The sequence below is a fragment of the Dysidea avara genome, chromosome 4 (assembly GCF_963678975.1).
Source record: "Dysidea avara chromosome 4, odDysAvar1.4, whole genome shotgun sequence".
Taxonomy (NCBI): Eukaryota; Metazoa; Porifera; class Demospongiae; order Dictyoceratida; family Dysideidae; genus Dysidea; species Dysidea avara.
The window spans coordinates 7,492,599-7,508,536 of NC_089275.1; the positions used below are offsets into that span (position 1 = coordinate 7,492,599).

The following is a 15,938-nucleotide window of genomic DNA, read 5'->3' on the forward strand; positions in this document are numbered from 1 at the left end:
GAATGGTGACATATTACACAAAGTTCCTTCCCAATTTGTCAACAGAGCTTGCTCCTTTGCACAAATTGCTGAAGCAATCAGTTCAATGGCAGTGGACAGCAGAACAGCAGAAAGCTTTTGATAAGGCCAAGACTCTGTTGGCATTGTCACAGTTACTGTAGTTCATTTTGACCCCACTCTGGAGATTCGTTTAGCTTGTGACGCTTCAGATTATGGCATCGGTGCAGTCTTATCACACCTCATGCCAGATGGATTAGAAAAGCCCATTGGATTTGTATCACGAACTCTGGCAGATGCTGAGAAAAACTATTCTCAGTTGGAGAAGAAGGGTCTTGCCTGTGTGTATGGTATCAAGTGTTTTCATTCTTATTTGTATGGCCACAAGTTCATTTTACAAACAGATCATCAACCATTGACGACACTTTTCAGTGAGACAAAGAATGTTCCTAGTCAAGCATCAAGTCGTATTCAACGTTGGGCCTTGTTGAGTACATTGTCATTTTCCGATCAACCAGTAAGCATTCTAATGCTGATGCAATGAGTCGTTTACCTTTACCCGACAAACCTGTTAGTACACCCGTTCCAGCAGAATTAGTACTGATGATTGAGAAATTGGATGATGCTCCTATATCATCCACTCAGATTGCCAGTTGGACTAAGACAGACCCTGTATTATCAAAAGTGTTTCAGTACATTTTGTTAGGCTGGCCAAGGAAAGTTGACAGTGAGTTTACACCTTATTGGAACAGACATCTTGAACTTTCTACTCATGCTGGTTGTATTCTCTGGGGTGTCCGTGTCATCGTCCCACCTAAATGACGAAGTGCTGTTTTGGCAGAATTACATGGTGGTCATCCCGGGATTACAAGGATGAAAGCCTTGGCACGTCACTTAGTTTGGTGGCCTAAGTTGGACAATGATGTTAAAGATGTTGTAAAACATTGTGATGACTGTCAGCAGAACCGAGCCACACCTTTTCCTGTGCCACTTCATCCTTGGCAATGGCCCACACGCCCGTGTACTAGACTGCACATTGATTTTGCTGGACCAATCGAAGGTAAAATGTTGTTAATTGTTGTTGATCCTCATTCAAAGTGGATTGAAGCCTTTTCCATGGAGAATGCTACCAGTACTGCCATTATTCACTACCTTAGACAACTTTTTGCTCAGTTTGGAATTCCTGAGACTATTGTATCAGACAATGGCACACAGTTTGTTTCTGTAGAATTCAAGGAACTTTGTCGACTGAATGGCATCCGCCATGTTCAAACAGCCCTGTACCATCCATCATCTAATGGATTGGCTGAATGTGCTGTTCGAGTTGTGAAGCAAGGCATTCATAAGCAGTCTTCTGGAACTTTGAATGATCGCATCTCCCGATTATTGTTTCAATATTGCATTACTCCCCACAGCACCACTGGAATCTCTCCAAGTGAACTGTTGATTGGTAGACGATTACGATCCAGACTGGATTTCCTGAAACCTAATATGGAAGAGAGAGTTGTTGTTAAGCAACAGAAGCAGAAGGAGTCACACGATCAACATTGTAGAGATTGTACCTTTTCTGTAGGAGAGAGTATATGCCAAGAATTATCGTAAAGGACAGAGGTGGTTATCTGGTTCAATCGTGGACAAGACTGGTCCTGTTTCTTTCAAAGTGAAACTACAAGATGGTAAGATCATTCGCTGTCACCAAGATCAACTCAGACCATGTTGCACTGATGACTCAGAGTTACCATTACTGAATGACAATGATGTGAATATGTTCCCTAGTATTCAAGAGCCTCGTGTTTCCAATGACGAAGTTTCAACTGACTCTACAAGTGAATGTCGCTATCCCTCCAGAATTCACAGACCTCCCACTCGTTACATAGAAGAGTCTGACACTTAAGGGGAGAGGAGATGTAGTGACGTAACTGACTTTATATAGTGTATGATGTAATATTGTGATTGTAAGTGCATGTGCATGGGTTGTAAGTGTCATTCCATCCTGTAGTTGCGTGATTGTTTACAGTTGATTATGAATTGTTAATCTTCTTCTTGTGAACTATACACGAGATACTACAAGGGGCTGACTAGATTATAAAATCTCTGGCAGCAGGGGGTCTGGAGGGCACAGCGCCCCAGAAGCTGTACCATTTCAATGCCTCAAAGTTATATAATTTGTGGAAAAAGCTTTTGGGAGCTGTAACATACAAGCCAAAAGTACCATGCAACTCACTAGTTATGATTCTGATGAGCAAGATGATGCTCTATTTGTATAATTATAGCAACATCGCAGGCATTCGAACAGCAAGCTTTGTTGGCAGGCGATCCTTTGGCTGTGAGGGGTGATTATGCACTCAGTGATGATAACACTAGAATTTGAACTCACGTTTGAGCGGGAACAACTATGAAGCTCGAGTGGTAGCAAGCTGCTCCCTTTTGTTTCAATGTGCAATCTGGTGACTTCTTTGATGACAACAACAAGCGACCCTTTATTTTCTTCACCCTGATTGTTACCTCAAATAAATAAAGTGAGGATCCTGACTAAAGCCAACATTGCTTGGTAGGCTTACAGTTGGTGAGAATGGGAAATTTACCGCAAGAAACATAATAACACCAGAAGAAACCAGGGCAGGAATGACACTGAAATTATCACAATGGAACTAGTGCTATTGGGTATTCGCTACAAAGGTTCGTCCTGGAGGAGAGGAAAGCTAACAGGCAACATTATTGTCCCGATTGTTTGTATCCAGTATTATAATTATGCTGTGGATTGCAGCAAGCATTAAGAACTGGAGATCAAGATGTACATTTTTAAACAGTTTGAATTTTCTTAATTTCAAGTTGTTCTTGATGGAGAACTGAAACAACTAAATTCCACAGGAAAATATTAATGAAAGTTGATCTTATTACTGAAGAGATGGAGGATGTCCTATGAGAAAAGGGCCATTTGCCACAACTTTTTAGTGACACTATGGTTTACTTCTTCGCTCTCAGATCTAGAAGTGGTGAAGAGCACAAACATTTATGATTTAAAACATGTCAAATTCAGCTAGTGGAGCCACCAGGAAGTTTAGTATACTTATCTTTGGTACAATGAAGATAAATCTAACCAAGCAGGAAAATATCATATGAATGTGGCTCCAATGGAGGTTATTCACCATGCAAATGAAGCTAACCCTTACAAAATGGCTGGTACTGGCAATTGTATAAGCTTGTAACTCATTTTGTCCATCTGAATGCTCTTTATCTTGCTCCACTTCCATATCCTGAAGAATTTTGGTTTAGAAAAGTCCACTAGGTCACTGCAATTTAGCAGTAGTACCTCTCATAAAGAGTGTCTCTTTACCAGGGTACTTCTGAATCATGTGCACCTTTGTGCTACTACATTGCATGATGGACTGGTGGATGAGGTATAATGAAGAGAACAGGACACAAATCTGTTAAAGGTGTTAGGGCATATAAGTGGTCAACTGCACAGTCAACTTCACTTTCACTCACTCAAAGAACAGTGACTAGGTCTTTGACTAATTTGTGCTTTGTTGTGTATAGCAAAAACAAATTCTGGTTAATAATAAATTCTTGCATGCATAGTGATAACTAATTTATTTATGTGTGGTTACCCACAAGTCTCTTAGTACTAAAGAGACTTATGTTGGAGTCTTTCAGTGAATATTAAGCAACTTCTATTTAATTGAACTTCAAAGCCCAGTCATGGTTTTTTTTCTCCTTTCTCCACCTTTTCAAACACACTTTATGTAACAACTTTAAACAGACTGTAGGACCAGGTGTCCTACAGACCTTTAGCACTTGTACTGTAAAGCCTTAATAAATAAATAAAATAGATAAATAAAAAGCGTTGCTCATATACCATTTTCTAAGCTACAGTAAGTTGATCATAACATTAGTTAGCTCAAGTTTTCAAAACAGCTGTGCAGTTTCCATCGAGGCTTTCAGTGTGCAGGAGCAGCTGCAAATTTGAGGCTAGAATCCCAAGGACAATTCATTATAGCTACTTGCATTTAGTAATCAGAAGTCAAGTGGCTCAAGAGTCAAGTCAGCTAGATTGAGTACTAGGTTCATTCCGAGGTTGGACTCCCAAGCCCAATCTATCAGAGATGCTAAAATCTTTCCAAAGAAACCATGGAAATCCCATGAAACTTCTCAGAAATCTTGAAATCTCTGAAATCTCATAGGCAATTATTGCATGGTTGCTAATTAATTGGTTGCTGACCCTCACACTTGTACACATACTACGCATTCCTCTGTTGTATGTGATATGTAGGAGATGATTGTTTAGGTTTGCTCCATTGAACAACTAAATGTCACATAGCTGCCACACAGGAAGAAACATCACCTATTAGACATGATGCCAATCAAGTTCAAGAGAAAGGCTTATTTTCAATACTGTGCCAAAGTGTGCTATATTTCCATCAAAGTGTAGGGTAAGTGGCCAATTATCGAGTCTCACTGAAACCACTATTGCAGCAACAAAAAATAATACTGTTTAACGTACTGTATAGTAAGGATACCAAAAAAATAGTGCTCCCAAACAACTTGCACGATGCCAATTATTGACCATGTATTTATGAATATTTCTGTTATTAATAACATATAGTGAGATGTAGAACTCTGGTTGTTGTCACATTCTTTGGCACAGTGTGGTCTTTTTGCATTTATAGGTAATGCTATACGTGCCTGACTGAAACCTTATGTTAGAACTTTTGTTTTTCACAGGGCGAAGATGCAGCATGGAAGGTACCCATGACAACTGACCAGACAGCTGCTCACACTAACACTGTCAATTGATACTCACTTGAAAACAGAGGAAGGAGACATCCTTTGTTGTATTTGTGATCAGAATGACTGACAATAAGTCCAACCATCAACAACTCTTGAAATTTACGTGATCATGTGTGCCATTGTAACAGGTGTGGAGAAGCAAATACCTGTAATAAAGCTGGAACATGTTATGACTGAATAGCAGTTGTTAGTGCTGTTGTAGACAACTGCAATGAAAACCATTTCTCAATGTTCTTGCAATTGGTTTGCATAAATCCATTTAAAAACATAATTAGTGTTGTTGCATGTGAAAACAGCCGGATGAAAAGTAATCAACCAGCACTGTTGTTGCATGTGAAAACAGATGAAAAGTAATCAACCAGCACATTAGCTTTGTCCTTAGAATCAGTAAACATAGTTCCTTGGTGGATAAGAGGGCCAATTCCAGTATTATCTTGTTTTCTACTTTTGATGAATGACCGTAATCTTTTGGTAACTTTGTTGCTATTAGGGTCTATCAGGGAAGAGATGTAATTATTGAACGCTTGACGATATTCTCTTTGGCATTGTCTTTTAAGGTCATGATATTTGGACCAGTCTAAAGGGGAGTCAGAAGTACGTGCGCGATTGTAGACACGTTGTTTCTTCCCACTTAAGCGTTTGACATTGTTGGTTACCCAGGGCTGCTTAGATTGAGTGGAAGTGGATTTAGTGGGCAGACCAGCATTGCATATCACAAGAAAATTATTCCATAGGACATCTACTGGTGTAGAGGACGACTAGGTGGTCACACAAAGATTGCATTTCTTGTCTTATATGATCAAAATTAGCTCGAGACCATAGGTAAATAGATCTTTCTATAGGAGGTCCTAATGGAGCAAGGACATAAGATGTCACAAGGATGGCTTCGTGGTCACTAATACCATCAATTGTATTACAAAATTCAACTAACGAAGGTCTGTCAGTAATAAAAACATCTAGTATTTTTGAGCCTCTGGTTGGATAATTGACAAGTTGAGACAAAGCATTATCTTGCAGGAAGTCTAGAAATATCTGGTTTAGGTTAAGTGAGTATTGATGACTGTTGATGGTGTTGTTGATCCAATCTATACCTGGAAGATTGACATCTCCAGTAATCCACAGTACTGAGTCAGGATAGCTATGTCTGATAGATTCCAGCTGGTGACAGCATTCATTTAAATAAGCTTCATTACTTGATGGAGGTCGATAGAGTGAACAGATAATTAAGTGAGGCTGGTTGGGAAGTTGTATCTGGCATGCCACTAGTTCACAGGATGTTTCTATTTGTATGTTACAAGAAGCAAGAGAATCATGGCATGCTATAAAAATGCCTCCATAGCCATCAGCACGGTCAATCCGATGTACATTGTAATTGGATGGAAATATTTCACAGTTCTTAACATCAGGTTTGAGCCAAGATTCACAACCTATAATGATGTCGGAGGTATGGAAGCAGATAAGGTTAAGAAAGGACTCCTTTTTAGCTAAGAGAGACTGACAATTTAGAGCTAAGACGGTAAGGGAGCGATTAAATGAATTATCAAGATAATCATTGGGGGTAGGATCACTAGGGGTAAGGGGTAACTGATTATCAGTGCGGGGGGAAGCTAAGTTTGCCTCCACACTATCCTCCCATTTTTTATCGTGTAGGTGTTTTCTGTTTTGTTCATATTAATTAACTGCTCCCGTAAGGCCTTGTTCCTCTTCTGTTCAATGGGTGTGAAATCTGGGGTGATGAATACATTACGGACATCTTCTGGGTGAGAGGTGCATGGATCTTAGTTTAGATTTATTTCTTAGTATTAAGGCTTTCTCCTCCATACTGCTGAGGGTTAGTTTAAGTAAACGTGGTCGGCTAGATTTTTTCCTAAATGGAAAGCATTTGTAATAGCCACTTTTGCTCCCAAGTAATTCTGAAATAATGATACACATTTCTTGATGTTAGAGTCATCTTGTTTTCTAGATAGGCCATCATCTGCAGTGGATTCTTCTAACTTATGGATCATTATGTTCAGCTGCTGCTTCTTTCTCTTTTTGCTCGGAAAGTAAATATACTGCAATTTGCTCTGCAGATTCAGGGGGTACAGCATTAACAGAAGTAGAGACCTTTGATAGCTGTGTAGTGTGCTCATTTAGTAATGACTTTATTGATTTTTGAAAGGACTCAATTTGTGATTCAACAGATTTCACTCTTTCATGAAGTTTTCGTTCAGAACATTGAATCTCAGTGACGGAAGTTTCGACGGCTGTAATAGACTCTTTCCAAAAATACGTCACTGCTTAGCAACACCTTTCCGACATTTTGATTGGGGCCACTGTCAATAATCACGATTTCGCTACATAGAAATACGGTGGTGAAAACAGCTCGAGCAGAGTAGTATTGTTAAAGGACAGGCCATAAAAGTCTTCGAGGTTGCAAACTAGTGTTCTAGTTAGAGGCAGGTGGTTATCAGGGCTGAACAAGGTGCGAAACATCGACAACACTAATTTCGGTTTCGTCTGCCCGTACAAGAAGCTATTATAATATAGCATGTTAGTCTGGGTAATCATTAGTACTGTATTGGTGATAGTAACTGTAACAGTAGCTGACCTCCCACACGCTATTTAACAGCTTCTTGTGAGGGCAGACGGCAAGAAAATTAGTGTTGTCGATGTTTCGCACCTTGTTCAGCCCTGATAACCACCTGCCTCTAACCAGAACACTAATTTGCAACCTTGAAAACTTCTACGGCCTGTCCTTTAACAGTACTACTCTGCTCGAGCTGTTTTCACCACCGTATTTCTATCTTAGTGTAGCGCAATCGTGATTATTGACAGTGGACCCAATCAAAATGTCGAACATGTTGCTAAGCAGTGACGTATTTTTGGAAAGAGCCTATTCTAGCACTTGATTGTCATAGTGCCGTAAAGCAACAGGGCACTTTGTACAGGGGGTATTGGGAGAGATAGCGGTTCACTATGTTAATGTTCACTATACTGCAGCAAGGGGCAAGGTGAGGCATAGCTACATACTTAATTTCAAGACAAATGCGTATGGTTTTGCGTCAATACCAAAACTTAAGTTTGGTTTCATCTGGGGGACTCTTTCGCATTGCCATATCACGCTAACTAGCCTTTTACCTTTATTATCCAATAGTTAGGTCTACATGTCAAAGGAATGTTGACTTAGTAGAAGCTGTCCAAAGACGATCAGTGAGGTTTATCTATATATATATTTATTCTATATATTAATTCTCTTCGCCCACGCACGTGTTTTTCGAGCACTGATCCGTCATTCTTGGTCGGATTTCAATCGGATCAGTACCATTCAATTCTAGAATTTGAGACAAATCTTATGATCCAGGATTGGTGGCGATTCGTTGAACTACGGAAAATACCCTTTAAACCACCGTAACTACCCTAGGAAGACACGAATTCGTCCATAACTTTCTTGAGACCCTTATCGTGTTACCAGCCTTCCCCATCCCCCAGCCTACACTAGACTTTTCTCTCCCCTTTGGCCGACAGAACGAGAAACGTTAAAATCGAGGCCATTAATTTTCAAACACAAACTCCTCCCAGGTTTTTCCCCCGATTAGCTTCAAACTCGCTAAATCAACTACCCGTCCAAATCAATGTGTCATAAGGTGGTTTTCGTGTCTATCATTACGTGCTAACCTTGGTTGCGAGATACTTATCACTGTCAATGGCCATTATAAGTTTACGATACGCGTATACGGCATCCCGGTATACACGCGTTGCCAATAGAAATCAGATGACGTCACGGTTAAAATTTAATATCTCAAAGCTTACAGTGAGATAGGATCAATCACTTTTTCATCATTTAACCAATCACATCAGCGAATTTGATCATGTGATCTGATGTGTACGCTATCATCCGGCAACTAAAAATTTTTTTTTTATCACAACCACCAGTATAAAAGGAGAGTTTCGTAGTGGGTGTGGCAAGTCTACGAGCTATGATCGGGCTACTTGACAGTCTACAGAGGGAAGACTCGCCCGGTATACACACTCTGCACCCTGCTGTGCTGTCCACTACAAGGATAGAGAAGTGTCAGCTACTGCGACACGAATGCAAGCATGACAGGGACTACAGACAGACCTAAAACGGAGGATTAACAGCAACACCACTGTAAGGGAGAAGGAAACAGTCGTAGTAGGGGTGGCAATTTAACGAGCTATGATCACTCCAATCAGGCTACCTAACAGACTACACAAGGAAGATTCGCCATTATGAGAGATACAGAACGGAAGATTACGTTCAACTACTCTAATAAAACATACATCTACTTTACCAGGCTACGAATCGTGGACAACATCATGAAGTGACTGTTGCAGTGTAGGGAAACATAAGATACGTTTTCATTCCTTGGTAACTCCACAGGGACAGCTAAAACTTCTAGAAGCTCTATTACTTATCTCTGTTGAACTACCCTAATAGAACATACATCGCGATATCTACCCTAATAGAACACACACAACCTCTCTACAAACAATCAATCAGTCAATCTCTCTAGAGTAACCACTCTTCATATGAAGGATTCACCTTGGTAATGCACCTTGATTCAGAAAGCAACAAAAGAACTCTTCTCTCCAAATCCACATGGTTGTGTTGACCTTGCTCAGTACAGCTGATAAACTTGGAATACCCATACTCAATACTGTACTGCATACACACTTGATCAAGCGATAAGTAAACATTACACTACCATGACTAGGATGTAGAAATAAAACTACAATTCAGTTACTCAAATTATATACAAAAACCACTCTTCATATGAAGGATTCATCTTGGTAATGCACCTTGATTCAGAAAGCAACAAAAGAACTCTTCTCTCTAAATCCACATGGTTGTGTTGACCTTGCTCAGTACAGCTGATAAACTTGGAATACCCATACTCAATACTGTACTGCATACACACTTGATCATGCGATAAGTAAACATTACACTACCATGACTAGGATGTAGAAATAAAACTACAATTCAGTTACTCAAATTGACTACATAAATATACAAAATGAATGTGCCAAATGCAAGTTGAATTAGAACATAGCTCATTGTGGTGATGCACCAACTATTGGTAAATTGATCCTCATACCACACTCAAAGACTTTGTTAGTTCATGCAACATCATCAAAGTTGAGTACATCCCTGCCATTCAAAACTAAATCTTTTTCATGGTTGTAATGGGACACATCTTGATACGCCACCTTCATGAGAACCCGAGTTCTGCATGAGTACTGTACAGATGTGCAGAAATTCTAGTGCACAAGGCCACCAACATTATAACTCAAACACTGCCACCACAATTGAGGAAATTATGCATGCACATCAGTAGCTATGTGTAGAGTAGAGGCTGGTATTGTGGGACAGGGGGTAATATGGGTCGCATAGCTTAAAACCAGTTGAGCAGGTTATATCCTGCAGATTTAGGAGTAAAGAAATAGTACCTATTCAGACCATCACAGATAGTGATTAGAAGTCAACCACAAAGCTAATTATGGGATGATATAGCTCCTTAAATTTACTACATCATATTGGCATACTGTTGATGATTCTCTTTGTACCACTCACTATGTAGTTAAGAGTACAAAGATGTAAAGTAGACATATGAAGTCAATTAATCTTTTTCGACTGTCTACACTGTCCCTGCTACCCTTTACATATGAAATCTACCGTAAGTAAATATGAACTAGTCAAATCGCTTTAACACTGCTATTAGAGGTCATAGTTTTTCACAGAGAATCGTCAATGATTGGAACACCTTACCCCACGAAATTGTATCTGCACCTAATGTACTGATCTTTAAGACTAAAGTAGATGTATTTTTATATGACCGCCGGTTTGATTTTATTTAGATGTATTGAGATTGGTTTTTATAAGACTTTGTCTTCCTTGTACCAATTAACAAATAATAATAATAACTTTCAAGCACAGCGTCTCATAATACCCCCATATGTCTCATAATACACACATCTACAGTGTTCCAGAAAAATTATCATACAGACCACCACAAAGCAGGAAATTTTTTGAATTTTTAGGTTAATGTAGTTTATGGGTACACTTTTCCATAGTATTAGTGTGAAATACCAGGGTTACAGTTTTAGGTAACTTCAATGCTTTGAAGTTAAGTGTCTCATAACTACCACCACTACTCTAATCATGTCTTTGTTGGTATGTAATGATGTGATTACTCCTTGATCATTAGTAATGTTCAAGTATTCACACAATAGGACATAACAATTGTCTTAGTATCACGCGCATTTTGCGCGGGTACCACTAGTATATATTAATTCTCTTCGCCCACGCACGTGTTTTTCTAGCACTGATCCGTCATTCTTGGTCGGATTTCAATCGGATCGCTACCATTCAATTCTAGAATTTGAGACAAGTCTTATGATCCAGGATTGGTGGCGATTCGTTAAACTACGGAAAATACCCTTTAAACCACCGCAACTACCCGAGGAAGACACGAATTCGTCCATAACTTTCTGGAGACCCTTATCGTGTTACCAGCCTTCCCCATCCCAGCCTACACTAGACGTTTCTCTCCCCTGTGGCTGACAGAACGAGAAACGTTAAAATCGAGGCCATATAAATTTCAAACACAAACTCCTCCCAGGTTTTTCCCCCGATTAGCTTCAAACTCGCTAAATCAACTACCCGTCCAAATCACTGTGTCATAAGGTGGTTTTTGTGTCTATCAGTACGTGCTAACCTTGGTTGCGAGATACTTATCACTGTCAATGGCCATTATAAGTTTACGATACGCGTATACGGCATCCCGGTATACACGCGTTGCCAATAGAAATCAGATGACGTCATGGTTAAAATTTAATATCTAAAAGCTTACAGTGAGATAGGATCAATCACTTTTTCATGATTTAACCAATCACATCAGCGAATTTGATCATGTGATCTGGTGTGTACGCTATCATCCGGCAAACACACTCGCCAGTATAAAAGGCGAAGTTTCATAGTGGGTGTGGCCAGTCTACAACAACTTGACAGAGACTACACAAGAAAGATTCATCAGGAATACACACTCTGCACCCTGCTGCGCTCATTACAAGGATAGACGCCCTGAGGCCTACACCGCTGTCCGCTAGACGAAGTATGACTACAGCGACACGAAGACAGACAGTTCAGGGAAGCCTAAAATTTAGGATTACCAGCACACCACTGCAAGGGAGATGAAAACAGTAAATAAAGGGGAGTTTCGTAGTGGGTGTGGCAAGTCTACGAGCGATGATTATTTCTATCAGGCTACTTGACAGAGACCACACAAGGAAGACTCGCCGGAAATACTCACATTGTGCACCCTGCTGTGCTGTCCACCACAAGGATAGACGTCCTGAGGCCTATCCCGCTGTGTGCTAGACGAATTATAGCTACTGTGACAAGAAGACAAGCAGGTCAGGGACTATAGACATACCTAAAACGGAGGATTACTAGCAACACCACTGCAAGGGAGAAGGAAACAGTCAATAAAGGATAGTTTCATAGTGGGTGTGGCAAGTTAATGTGGGATGATCACTCCGACCAGGCTGCCTACAATGACACACTCTGCACCCTACAGGATGACACCTTTGTGAACAAGGAAAATTACGTTCAACTACTCTAATAGAACATACATCTACCTTACTAGGCGATGAATTGTGGGGACTAGATCATTTAGTTGCTATTGCAGTCTTCAATGTGTAGGGAGGCACGGACACATTTTCACTCCTTGGTAACTCAACAGGGACAGCTGAAACTTCCAGAAGCTCTACTGATCAACCACTCTTCGTATGAAGGATTCACCTGGGCTATGCTGATATACAACTCTTCACATATGCTGGTGTTGACCTTGCTCAGTGCAGTCGATTAACTTGAATACCGTACTCAATACTGTACTGCATACACACTTTGTCATGTAATAAGTAAACAACACAACAATACCATGACTAGGATGTAGAAATGAAACTCCAATTCAGTTACTCATATTAACAAAACAATCTATCTGAATAATACCACTATATGTGACAAATGCAACTTGGCTCATTGTGGTAATGCACCAACCATTGGTCAACTGATCCTCATGCCACACTCAAGCACTTTATGTTATTTCATGCAACATCATCCAAATGAAGTATAGAGTATATCCCAATTGTGGTATTTGTCTGCCGCTCAAAACTAATTTTATGTATGTGCATGGTTGTAATGGGACCTGCATGAGTACTGCACAGATGCGCAGAAATTCCAGTGCACAAGGCCAACCTACATTATATAAACTATAACATCAGTCACTCTTTGTTCATGAAGCCACCAACATTATAGCTAGATTTTAGTGCCACACACAATTGAAGAGATTATACATGCACATAAGTAGCTATGTGTAATCATGACTTTGTTGGTATGTAATGATGTGATTACTTCTTGATCATTAGTAATGTTCAAACTTTAAGTGTATTCACACAATAGCACACAATTGTCTTAGTATCACGCGCATTTTGCGCGGGCACACCTAGTATTTAATAATTACTCACCTTATGCTAGTGTTACAGAAATGTTGGAAAGACTTGATTTTAAGACTTTAGCAGAGAGAAGAAATGAATCAAAATTGATATATTTGTACAAGATTGTTAATAATTTAATAGAAATAAACACAGATGATATCCTTTTCCCCCAACCACCTATTCATAATACAAGAGGGCACCAACTGCGATTTTTACCACCTCCCACCAGAACCAACTCCTACCACTACTCTTTTTTCCCTTCGACAATGGAACAATCTTCCGGAATCTGTAATTAATTCATCAAGTGTAGAACATTTTAAATCCTTACTTAATTTATAACTGTAGTGTGCTTTTATACTCTACTTTGAGGTCTTGCACAGTAATAAAATATAATAATGTCGTGAAATCCGCAAACAAAGTTCATTTTAGCGATTACATACGAAGTGCCCAGACTGCCCACACTATACACGGCCATTTTGTCAATTATGACGTCATTTCGGATAAGGTCCATAACAATAATAATCAGAAATGACACGAAAATCGTATATATCCGTAAATTACTGACGCATAAAATATGCTTCATTAAACTTAACAGGAGCGGTGTAAGGCTTCGAAACCCCCCGAGTCACTTAGCTAATCATCTGGCACTGGTTCGGCTGCCAATCTTGAATGTGTGTAATGGTATAAAATTCCACAGGAAGACAGTATTAACAAAGAATGAGTATCGACGAGAAATGAGGGCTGGCCGACACCGAGGACTTCTGGTAGATAACTAAAACTGAAACTACAGTGACAACTGAAATTGATGAATGTACGATGAGGCTTAACTAAATCTGTTCACCGACTCACTGCTGCTATTAACAACTCGTGACAATTCAAGTTCAGTATATATCTGAAGTTTGAGAAAGGGCCGGGGTACGCACGTAACTGATTGACCGGCACGACTCGAGTCAGGTGGCTAGTGCAGCTGCAAGATACACAGCTGCACGGCCTCAAGTGTCTGAATATATAATACATAAACTTACAGGACATATAGTCTACTGGCAATGCAGCATGCAATGGAGAAAGTGAAGCGACCTCGTATAGCAGTGATAGGCGCTGGAATAACCGGTCTACCTACTGCAGTGATGTTGACAAAGATTTTGTACAAACCGGAAGTGACACTGATAGCCGAAGAGTTTTCCCCACACATCACTAGTGATATTGCTGGAGCAATAATCCGACCTGTTGTGGACAACAACGAAGTAGGGTCACGTGATTCCAGAAGGGATCAATGGACTAAGGTTACTTTCCAGCACTTGTACAGCCTCTTTTCATCACCACTTGCAAAGACACTGGACATTTCTTTGGTATCTGTTTATGACGTGTATGAGGGTGAGAGAGAAGACCCATGGTGGAAGGATTACGTTTTAGGTTTTCGTCATGTTGGAGAGGAAGAGATGAGAGTTTTGCAATATCCTGCTGGAAAAAACTGTTGGGCTTATTCTACCTTCACGATGATCAGTGGTTCCTACCTAACATGGCAGATGGAACAGTTCAAAGCTAATGGTGGTGTAGTAGTCCAGAGGAGACTGGAGAGTCTAAAAGAAATTGATGGTACTTATGACATCATAGTGAACTGTACAGGACTAGGTAGTAGACAACTAGTGAATGATCCTGAAGTGTACCCAGTTAGAGGTCAGGCTATTGTGGTCAAGGCTCCATGGATCAAGACGGTCTTTGCTGAGGAGACAGAAGATGGCATACTAACATATGTATTTCCAAGAGCTGACAGTGTAGTATTAGGTGGTACTGCTGATGTAGGCAACTGGTCCACACAAGTAGATCCATTAGTTAGTAAAGCAATCATGGAGAGATGTTGTATGTACATTCCCGGACTATCTACAGCTGAGGTGGTGAAGGAGATGGTGGGACTTCGACCAGGCAGGAGCAAAGTCAGACTTGAAGTAGATGAAACAACTTTGAAGAAATCCATAATTGTACATAATTATGGTCATGGTGGACTAGGAGTAACTTTCTTCATGGGGTGTGCTCTAGATGCTGTTAAATTAGTAGAACATTGCTTAATTCAAAAAGGGTTCACAGTGAACAGCAAACTGTAACATGCTTCTCTGTAGCTATATTTACCCCATATATTTATAGTTACTATAGTTACATGGCCAGATTGTACGAGGAGTAATTGACTGTAGCTATATTGTTGTATTTTTGGCAAGTCATGCAAGTATTACACATCAGCGTTCACTCGCTATGGTTAGAACATACGACTGAGTCACTGAAAGGTCACTCGTAAATTTGTCGCGGCAGGCGGAGAAAACAGGTGACCACAAAGGCACTCTACCCACGTGAGTAGGGGCGCGCTCATATATAGAGACCCGACGTACCCAAGACATCATTTTTTGATTACAATTCCTTTCGACACTCAACAGAGCGGCGATCGTCAAGGCAGTGAAGTCATCGGTGAGTTGGATTTTGCTTTCTGCTGAGTTCGCCCGGTTGGGTTTGTTTATGTTTGTACATGACAAAGGGACTAGCTATGACTAAGTTCCTTCCGGCAGTGACGTAGCTGCTCAGTGGCTAGTTAGCCAGAAACTTTCTTCACCTTTAACTCCGAAACTCATGCAGTTATTTTGAATCTCGCAAGGAAAAAAAAC

General features: G+C 40.2%; 1 protein-coding gene across 1 annotated transcript; it reads left to right on the forward strand.

The window, feature by feature from the left end:
• The first annotated feature begins 14,345 nt into the window (after nt 1-14,345).
• Nucleotides 14,346-15,389, forward strand: LOC136253497 (D-aspartate oxidase-like). Its single transcript, XM_066046170.1, has one exon. It carries the CDS (start codon nt 14,346-14,348, stop codon nt 15,387-15,389), a length of 1,044 nt encoding a protein of 347 aa, XP_065902242.1.
• The last annotated feature ends 549 nt before the right edge of the window (nt 15,390-15,938 follow it).